Source organism: Armigeres subalbatus, chromosome 2, assembly GCF_024139115.2.
Source record: "Armigeres subalbatus isolate Guangzhou_Male chromosome 2, GZ_Asu_2, whole genome shotgun sequence".
NCBI lineage: Eukaryota > Metazoa > Arthropoda > Insecta > Diptera > Culicidae > Armigeres > Armigeres subalbatus.
The window spans coordinates 287,844,138-287,855,319 of NC_085140.1; the positions used below are offsets into that span (position 1 = coordinate 287,844,138).

Genomic DNA, 11,182 nt, shown 5'->3' on the forward strand with positions numbered 1-11,182 from the left:
CGTCTTATGACAGGTGAAAACATTCCACTAAAAGCTCAAAATAATTTTCTTATCGAATGAGTAGTTTTACTCACTCAGGCGTGAGTTTCCTCACGCGTGAGTACTCACCATACCTGTGAGTACTCACGCGTGAGTAGAACTGGTTCAACTCATATGAGTGAGTGAGTGAGAATGGAACGAACCATGCTCACTCATTTCCCAACACTGTCTGGAACAACGCACCATGCGTCGGCGAATCAGCATTCTGGTGTGGACAGTGCAGACGCGTAGTACATTGTAGGTTAGTCCCGGGCGTTTTACCTCGTCGAGATGTTAGATGTTTCATCAAATTGTGGAAAATTTCGGTTTTTCCAACCTTCCTATCTTTTATTTTGACATTTTTTGCCTAACCTACATATTTTTTGGTGTAGTTTTATTACGGCCATGCCAAAAACGGTAAATATAAGGGAATCCCCAAAAGGCGTTTTGCCCCGGGGGGCGTTTTGAGGTCTCTTCCCCTACGTATCTAGGTATCTATCTAAAAAACATCGAAATTGCGTTGAATCAACTACACGGCGGCTTCGATAAAACGCTAGTTATTCGTTGTTTAATCTGGTATGGTGATCCTGATACTGTTCATTTACACACGTAATAGATTGAGCTTTTGTTTCTTTCACAGAATGTGTCACGAATGGAATCTCGTAAAAAGCATAGCTTTAGATAGTATTGGTGTTTAGTCATTTGAATTGAGACGAGCCAGCCTTGGGCTGTAAGTCTTGTTAATAAAGATAAAACAAAAATGAATTGAGGTCCTTTTATATGGGATATATGGATTACAACTTGAAGGAAAGTAGAATTATGTTATAGAATTTGTTAAATATGTATAAGTTTTTGGCTGCCTATGACCAGTTGAAATTTACTTTGTTGTTTTTTACCATGATGTTTTCAATCTATTCAAAAACTGGCTTTACATTGGCTTTTCATCTAATAGTATACTATACTGCCCAGCACAATTCAGTCTGATTAGGCTGCAGCAACTTCTATGTAACTGAATCTGGTCCCATATGAGTCGCATACACCAGTTTGGGACAAATGTGTTGTTTGGGTATCAAAACAAAGAAATGAAACAACTGAGACATCGCTGCCTCGTAGCTTAGAATTCATTAACCAATTTCACAGATATTATCTGCATCTCCAAAGACTCGACTATAGCATAAAATGTAGTAACCAGAGCTTAAAATATTCACCTTCACAAAGCAACTTCGACCCGAATTTTGACAAACGTCGCATGAATATTCTAAACACAGAATGACTTACCCAGTTTTCTTCTTCACACATTCATTCATGTGATACTGTGGTACTGAGAATGGTTCCTTGCCTTCGAAGAAAACATAATTAGTCTTGATTATATCTGAAAATATTCCAAGAAGCTTACTTTTTGGATTCCAAATATTAGGTGACCAGTCGATTAGATGACCAAATCTAAACAGATTTATTGGATAATCTTCTAGCAAGTTAAATTTGGTAATTGAAAACTGATAGTATATCCAATTTTCAGTATACTAACATTAAATCACATATTATCGACTGCCAAAAGCCATTGATTTATAGATTTGACTGCTGAAAGCTACAAACAATCATTCCCACATTTAATCGATTTACCACATCTATCACTGCATTCCGAATCAGTTTTATAGCTATTTATCAGCGATTTTCACTGATTGATTACTACTGATGCTCCCAATCTCATCCAATGCTTTGCTTTTCATCTTATTCTTCATCTGGCCTTTTAGACTTCGTCAAGAAAGAAATAGAAAACCGCAATCATTTTTCAACTGGCCTTTGGACCATTTCACAAATGGCAATAATACCCAAATGGATACGCACCGACAGAAAACATCCAACGGAGTCGTTCTGCTCAAGTCGGTAAACATCTTCCACTGACTGACAGGAGAAATTAAATAGCATGTTTTGCGAGGAGGAACACTGGTATGGCATACCAAGAAAGCAATAAACGAGTTCCGTTTCGCATTCGCTTGCCACAATCTTAGAATAAATCATATAATCCTTATATGCATTGCATACCTATGTGATGTCTGCGGAAAAGAGCTTTTCTCTGCGCGATTACCCCTCAATGAACTGTTGAAATGCCGGATGAGTTCAACTCATACTTGCATTCCTTTTTGCTTTTACGGTTCCAGTCATAACGACCTTGCGGGAGACTTACGTTTGCATTAATATCTTCCACTCAGTACCCACGGATCCGACCAACTTGAATCTTAAGCTTTTCCCAGTCAATGTCCTCCTGGAATCAATAGCTACGATATGAGAATGGTTGCACCTTCCACATACGGCTTTTTGTCACATTCTGTCGCAGGGTAGGATTTTTGTAGACTGTACTTTGTTGAAGATTAGTCAGAGATTATTTTTGTCAATAAAAATTGTAAATAACTATATAGTAATAGCAATTGGCCATGATTTCAGTTATGAATAATGTTACGGGTGGGAATTCTACATTGTGAAAATACATTAGAAATTGTCCATTGGCTTACACATCAAAGTAAATTTTAAAGAGTTCAGTAAGAAACAAAAAGGGTAGTTTTTTTCAATCCTATCTATCTATGACTATCACTGAATTACTTTGGCAGAAGTTTTCATGAAAGATCACATGTGAGCAATTAATCAAAATTTCGACTCTGTCCAACTTACTGCAGCCAAAAACGACTTCGCTTGCTACTTTGGTTCATTTGCACAAGAAACAATAAATTTCCTCGATTATTGATCGTGATGTCAAAGGAAAACGGTCGTACCTTCTTCTTCTCGTTTTTTGGAATCGAATCTTGTGGGACATTGACGCCTTGATAGCTTAGTGTCCACAGTTATTAAATGAGACGTCTCTAAGCCAAGTTACATTTTTTGTCACGAGGCTTACACGATGACATTTTTTATGCTCAGGGAAATCGAGAAAAATTCCAGTCCGAAAACTCTGTAGACCGGACCGTAAATCGAAACCAACCACCACCCGTCAGCATGGTCTTGCCTTGTGGTCATACATCTTACCGGTAAGCAAAGGAAGACTTGACTAAATCTCCCTTCAACGACACCACAGATGGTGGCCTTGTGTTTTCTAACGCTTTCCCGCATATGGCGCGGCATGTGCGTGAGTGATAGAGTAGAATGTGATAGCAAAGAAGAAGAGTTCATTTGATTTTTTTTTGGTATTTCACTCCATCGTGGAAATTTCGGTTTGGAACATATAGTTAAACAGTCATGCCTACCTTTCATTGAGATATATAAAAAATAAGCAAAATGGGCCTTAAAGATGAAACAGATGTTTTGAATATCAAAAAACAGGTTGCCAAATTCTACAGGTCATTTTGAACTTTATGTTTTTGATGTTTTCAAACGCAAATATTCATCGGACTTGAACCGAAAAACCGTTTTCATTACCGAGATGTCTCAACTTCGAAGGAAACTAACGTTGCACTCCTTTTGGATAACCAGTAAACCAAGGTAGAAGGAATTTTTTGTCGGCCTTCTCAAAAGTGTCTTGATAAATAACAAACACTGATTAAAAACAGTGATTGTGATCCATTACAATTTCATTTCTGTTAGCACGTTTTCAAATAAAAATGTTCGAAAAGTACCCAAACGTATCAATTTTTCGTGGCTCTTCAGGCTTTCGTCCACGGCACATCCTGATGCGATGGTTTGCCTGACGAACAGAAAGCTGACGCCTAAGCAAACGAATAGCTTCCGGTGGCATGACGGGTGCGACGTGATTTTTCACGATTAACATAGTTAATCGAAGCTATGCCGAGAGCTTTCGACATTAAGTGTTTGTGGTGGGTGGTTGAATGGGCCTCTTATCTAAAGGGTTTGAATTTCAGCAAGGAATTTCCACAGGAGACAATATCGCAAAGCAACGACAAACAATATCGCTTTCAGAATTAATTTCAGCGTTTTCCGAATGTATTTTATCCAAAGCGCTGCATTTTAATAAAATCAAACCTCAAATAGATTTCTTACCTATTCCCGGCCTAACATGCGTACAACTGCATTATTTAATTGATATTTATGACAAAGAGCAACCTCCCTGAATTTTGTGGGCCGTGTAACACTGCAATGGGGTTCACATTTGTTGCTATTCTTGCTAAACATCGATTGAAAAAGCTTTTATTTGATTTAAATTAACAAGGTGCTGCACTCATTTCAGTCACAGCGATGACTTTTCCGGCATACCCCAAGTCTAATCAGCATATGCAATACTTTCCTCATTCTCTCAACATCTTACTCTTATTCTCTCTCTCTCGGGACGGTACACTGATGATACTGTACTCATGATTTTCATAAACTGAATCTTATGAACCCACCTAATCTCTATATTTTATGAATTTCATAGTTGTCGTATGTTGCTCATAAAATTGGAATGATATTTTATTACACTAGTTATGATCTGTTTACGCTCATAGTGTAAATTTCATACGTGACTGCTATGATATTCAAAGCTGAGTCTGGTGGAAAAATAACATAAGTGTCACGTACAGGGTGACCACTCTAGTCGACAAAATAAATTCCCGGGTTTTTCCCGGTTTTCCCGGTAGGCTTTTCAAAATTTTCCCGGAAATTTTTAAAAGTGCCTGAGAAGGTTTTGATTATGTAAAACAAACAAAGAGAATAGTTTCTTGGTATATAAAATGTACAACATTATATTTAATTATTAATTCAGTTATTTGATAATAAGCATTGAATTCTAACATTCTAACAGACTCATGACTCGCTGTAAATTTTTTAAAGTTCTAACTGCTGTTTAGTCCGAAAGGTTTTGAGATATTGATTGCACTCTAGAAGCTATGTGGCAGGAAAATAATGAAAAGTGCACATATCGACGGTTTCGTGCAATACTGGCACAAGTCAAAATACTTCATTTTGACATTTTGATTGCAAAGCACAGAAAACAGTATGAAGTAACACTTGACAAAGACTTCGATATTCACAATGCATCAAAATTTGAGGATTTTTCAAAAAAATTGTATACCTCGAATTTATTGATTTTTTTAAGTTTTTATATTGAAACACATAAAAGTAATCCTGATGTATCAAGACATGCAAAAATATCCATGGAATTCGAAATATTTACAAAAACATGAAAGATTTTTTTTATTGAGATTTTTTTAAATTCTTTCTGAACATTTTCAGATTTTGAGTTGTGCCTGTATTGCACGAAACCGTTGAGTTGATACAGGGAAAAAATATTTAAAAGATTACAAAATGGTTTATTGATGAATGTCTAATGTTTTCTCTAAGTTCCTTCTAACGATCTAACAGTCTTTTGCTGTAAACGGCAAGCTAAGACTTTATTTTCAGTAAACCTATCTTCTAAAAAGGGTCCTCCACTGTTCTGTACTCGGTAAATCTTTTATTTTTGCAGTACCTTTGGTAAATCTTTCGTAGGCGTACCTTCTTAACTGAACTGTCCATTGTTTAATTTCAAAAAGATTATGAAATAAAGGTAGGAAGGTTGAACAGTTTAGTGTGTCCTCCTTTAGTGTGGTACCTGGAAATCTGCGTAAATTGCAGGAAGCTCCCAAGGAGTTCCAAAAATTCGAATAGACTTCATAAAAGTTCCTGAAAATATGGAAGCAGTCTGGAATCTTCGCAATTTTATCAGAATATTTATTGTAAAAGCAGTAAGGATTGTTGATAAAATTAAAGAAAATTATTTAAAGCTCGTAAGACTTTTTTGAACAAACACTTGAAAATAAGCAGGAATTTGAGAAAAAAGCGATGAAACTTTATTAAATATCGATTGAAGACCTAGCATTACTATGAGTCATTATCAAAATCCAAAGAGACTAAATATTGGTGAAAACTTATAAGAAAGTATCTAATTAAAGAAATTCTGATAAAATTATATTACTAAAAATTTAATCAAATCAATATTTACTTAATCACAGCATTGCATTGTTTCTCCTTAAACAAATTCCTTTTTCTGATAAAGGAAAGCTTATTCTGTTGGATACATATCGTTATTTTCTCAGAAAATGCTCGCTTCAGGATTAAAATAATAAATAAATTTTCAGTGCGCATGCTCCTGCCTTGCATGGACAAATTGATATGACATTTTTAATATTCAAATATCCCTCTATTAGTTGCACTTAATGAATTAAGAATATATAATCGTTTAGATGGTGTAAAATCAAAGAGCAGAACTTTTTGCACAAATGTAGGACAACATTGTTTGCATTCCAATGTTTGTTTACAAAATAAGTTACGCCCAAATCGCAAATCAGTTCTGGTTTGTAGATGCTTTTCTCGAGTAATGCTCATAATTCATTTCAAATATACAGCCTCGAATTCAAGTGTTTTATAATTATAATAAGATCTGCTATGTTATTAAATTAAGATATACTTTTGGATTATATATTTTATTTATTATAAATTTTATATAAATTTGAAAAAAGAATCCCGGTGAGCTTATCAAATTCCCGGGGTTTTCCCGGCTTTTTCCCGGTGATTTCAAATTCCCGGGTTTTTCCCGGTTTTCCCGGATTCCCGGGTGAGTGGCCACCCTGCACGTATGAAAAGTGTGTGCGAAGAGAATGGCGTCGAACGATTTGCTGGAGGATCTTCCTATTTCGGCCAGTGCTTTAAAAGAATTCGAAGGTATTTATTAAGACATCATCCTTTAATCAATCTGCTCAGCACATAGTTTTATTTTCAGAGTGTGGTGTGGACACAACCGCCCTGATATGTTGGGACAAGCAGCAAATTTCAGAAGCTCTCTTACAAACTAATGTTGATTGGGACGTCGAGACGATTTGGGATTTAATTTCAAATTGGCGAAGTCGTAATGTATGAAACATCTGGTTTTTATGTTAATATTGAATATTCTTTAGTGCAAATCCATATTTAGGGACTAGAAAATGCTGTAATCGTGTTTGAAGACACTAACAGTGCTCCGCAGGACGCAGCTAGCGTTACAGAACAAACGGAAAAAGAAAGTTCCGAGACGCTGAAAATACAAGACGAACCAGAGGAAAAAAATAAGGTGATGAAGCGTAATATCATTTCATTAAGCCAAATTGAACGTAATATGATTTTTTTTAGATATCTTCGAACTTGATAATTAAGTATGAATCCCCATCTGAGTCGGTGGACGAAATTATCGCCGAAAGTTCGCCAGTGATAACGGAGAATTGCTCGATTTTCACACAGCATACTCAATCAGGGGTGACATTGCGCATCTCGAATCGAATCACTCGATTCGTACGTTTTTGCATTCGTTTCGAAAAAATTGCGGCATTATGTATTTCCTTCGACTTCATTCAGTCGCAGTACAAGATTTCGAATGGTTCTGTACTAGCTCAATCGAGTATGTTCTGTCAAACGAAATGTAAACAGAGAGAATAAGAGATAGCTGTCTCCGTGTTTATCATGCCGCCCGCTGGAGAGACAACCTTCAGCGCATTGCGAATGTGAGTAAACAAAGAGAATAAGAGTAATTTCATCTGCGTGTAGCATGCTGCCTGTTGGAAAGGCATCCTTCATGGCATGAATTGGCAGTTAATTTATAAACAAGCAAATCGTGCTCAATGACTATAAAAGCAATATTATTTATTGAGCAGTTGAAACCGATTAAAACATTATGCCGATACGACATGTTTTATAAATTGAGATATAGTTACGACACAAATTATAAGTTATAATAAATTATAAGCAACTCGGTCGTACGAAAACCATTTTGTTTTTGTTAAATGTCTTGGCTGCGCATGGCTTTTCTAAAGCATTTGTTTAGTTTGATTGCTCTAATTGTAATCAAGTGTCGGTCTTCCACCGTAATTAGTCGTCTGAGTACACGCGACCGCATGCGTAGAGCAATCAAACTCATCAAATGCTTTAGCATTTATTATATTTATTCGAGTTTATGCCACATATCCAATTTTGAGCTAAATAATTTAAAGTTAAAAATGGATTCGATAATAAATTACTTTGATGTTTCCATGTGTTTTAGTTAGATGCACTTGGGTCATCTCTTGCGCGTTTTTTTATTTAACTCAACTATTTTTACGTAGATTTTGGAATATATACGTTTTTACGCAGATTTTCCCCATAGATTTTTCACGCGGTAGCTCACGCTCTTCTAATGTGGACGTGTACAATACACATGTGGCTTAAGAAATGGATTGCGAGTGATTTGACTATGCGTCCAATTTGGGAATCTCGACCTCGTTCAGTAGCCGCTAGGTTGCGAAGGCCGACGGAAGTCCTTCGTAGCTTAGTTGGTTAAAGCACCAGTCTAGCGTACTGTAGGGTCATGGGTTCGAGTCCCATCGAAGGAAAAGTGGTTACCTCCAATACATTTTCCAAATCAATATCTTCCACATAACGTACATATTCACATATGAGTTTTCATAACACTCACCGTGGCCTACCGTCCTATCGCAGTGGGAACAGTCGTTTGCGGCCAGGAAAGCTGATCTAAGAAAACAAAATCAAAGCGCTAAGATACTTCAAGCATTTCCTCATTTGTTTGTAGAACATGGATATCAGTTGGTACGTATCTAAAACTCACAAATACAATTTTATTTTAAATCAATTACTATTTTAGCTGGATACAGATTATCGTCTACTTGGGTTCAAAAATCCTTCAGGAGGCCTAAATAAATGGAATGATATCATCGACCCTATTGGTTGTTACCTTTCCAAACACGCCAAAGATTCATCTGCAAAGTCAATTCTTCGAACGATTAAAGATACTAATCTCGCCGCAGGTAAATCAAATATATTCTAGCAAACAATTTTATATTACAAGTTGCTATTTTAAATTAGATCTACGCATACCGGATGTACTGCTTGGGCTGAACACCGTGCTTGCACCCGTAAAAGCATCTTCCGGTTTCAAGCCTACTATTGCGACTGCTCAAGACGATACCGTTTTATTTTGTAAAACAATTGACGACGCAGAACAGGTTTTGACTAAACTAAGGGTGCAATGGAGTCATTTTTGGAGCAGACTACAGTAATGTATCAGGAAACTGTCTGGTGACATACAGGGACTTGCGATACAACCTACCGAACATAGCTAGAGGCATAGATGTGCTTGTCAAACTTACTGTTGTTCTTGGTATACCAATTTCAAAGATCCCCAAGTTAGTTTGGCTTTTCGTGCAAAAATATGTGTACGAAATAGATTGCGCAAATACATATGCATGTATTACTAAGCTGCATATTTGAACACATTTCTACCATGCTCATCGAATGCTGCATCGAAGACTGTGGCATCCAGTTCGACGCTGCCGAACACCGAACACCTACTAACTACCGATATCCGTGCAGTTATCCTAAATGCTTCCAAGTGTTTAGTAAATTATATAACTTTAAGCGTCATTTGAAAAACCATGTACTTCCACAAAACGATACTAAAACTGTACAGAGTGTAGTAGGCTGTAATATATGTAGACGATCGTAGTAGACTTTTATATGCGTAATAAATCACTTTGACTTTTGCACCGGATCTGAAAGGACGTCTTTTAATTGTACGAGCGAATCCTTACAGTGGCGACGAGCCGAAACGGACCGGGGAGGAAAAATTTTTTCGTGAGGATCAGCGTGGAGTAAATTTTCAAGTTATCCTTAGTAACAGTTTACAGAAGTAAACTTGAAGCAACAAATTACAATACAGAAAAAAAAGAAATTATTAAAATGTCGAAGGTAATAAAATAAATATCTCTATTTTTTTACGAAATCGGAAATTGATTGATTGTCAACTTAATGACTTCTATTGCTTATTAACAATATCCTAAAAAAAAAGATTATTTAAGAATTCCGTAACGTAGTTGGGAATCCAGAAATTTTGAGTATTGAATGCTGAAATGTAGGGGATGCTTCGAGTAATTCCAGCCCATTAAAGCATGTAATGAAATGATTCAGAAATTCAGTATAATTTCTGAGGAAAATGTAGGGAGCACTACGAGTGGCTCCAGTCCATTCTAATAAGTATAGGAGTTTGGTAACTCAGTCTACTGAAAAATAAATAAATAAATAAAAGTATGAAATGTAGGGAACACTGCCAGTGCTTCCAGTCCATTATGAGTCCAGAATTATGCAAATTCTGATGGCAGCGGAATCGCGGAAAGAATCGCGGAGATTATCATGAATAATCTCAGTTTGGAAAAAAAAGATAAATAATAACCTTTTACAGAAAACTGTTGTCATGGATACCCAAGAAATATTTTTGAAATTATTAAAATGAGTCCAAATCAATCAACAAGTCGATATTCCTAAATACATATAATACTAAATACATATAATAATATACATATTTGTTTATGTAAAAGTGTTTTCATGCGTTAATGAATCAATTTTTGTAGCTGAGTTTCAACATATCGCCATTTGTTGAGATCGGTGATGGATCGACAAGCTCTCGATGGGAAGAATGGAAGGATCAGTTCACAGCATATCTTTCATTGAAAGGAGTTGAGGACCATAATGAGATGTATAAAGCCCTCATGTGTTTCGGAGGTGCAGATGTCCGAAAAATAGGTAAAACAGTGTCGATGGATGAAAGTACTGTGATGGACAATCCGTATCGTGTAACAATAGAGGCGCTCGATAATTACTATTCACCTCGTATGTCACTGCGGTACGAGCGATTCAAATTCAGACAACTCCAATTCAACCCCAACGAGAAGCTTGATCAATTCCTTATTCGCTTACGGGCCCAAGCAGAGCTGTGTAACTTTGGAGACCAAAGTGAGAATATGATCATGGATCAAATAATATTTGCTACAACTGATGATAAATTGAGAGCAAAGTATCTCGAAGCTGATACTTCCCTCGATGATATGTTGAACATCGGAAGGACGTATGAATCAGTAAACAAGCAGGTATTAACTAAAAAAAAAACCCAGATTAATCCACCTAGCGGTGATGGTGCCTTTCTCGCGCAAAAAGGTAATAAATGTAGCCTTTACGCTTACACCTCGATGATGTACAAGAAAGGCAAAACAGTTACACCGTCTAATGTTATGATAGAAAATTTACACTAGTAGACGACAGATGGCGCTGCCAAAAGTTTCTCGAATTTCCTATGTTCGAATTTTGACTTTCGGACAATTTCATAGTACTATGAAACTGAACGAAGAGCATACTTACGCCTAAATGCGTGCAACACGAGCATCCTTATAGTACGATGAAACTC

General features: G+C 36.5%; 1 protein-coding gene and 1 non-coding gene across 2 annotated transcripts; both read left to right on the plus strand.

Moving 5' to 3' along the window:
• Positions 1-6,564: 6,564 nt before the first annotated feature.
• On the plus strand, positions 6,565-8,126 carry LOC134209784 (uncharacterized). Its single transcript, XM_062685816.1, has 5 exons — positions 6,565-6,645; positions 6,704-6,834; positions 6,896-7,030; positions 7,090-7,212; positions 8,112-8,126. Exons 1-5 carry the CDS (start codon positions 6,582-6,584, stop codon positions 8,124-8,126), a joined length of 468 nt encoding a protein of 155 aa, XP_062541800.1. The 5' UTR covers positions 6,565-6,581.
• Positions 8,127-8,246: 120 nt separating this feature from the next.
• Trnaa-agc (transfer RNA alanine (anticodon AGC)) lies at positions 8,247-8,321 on the plus strand. The gene has a single exon. It is a non-coding gene; the product is annotated as a tRNA-Ala (tRNA).
• Positions 8,322-11,182: the final 2,861 nt, after the last annotated feature.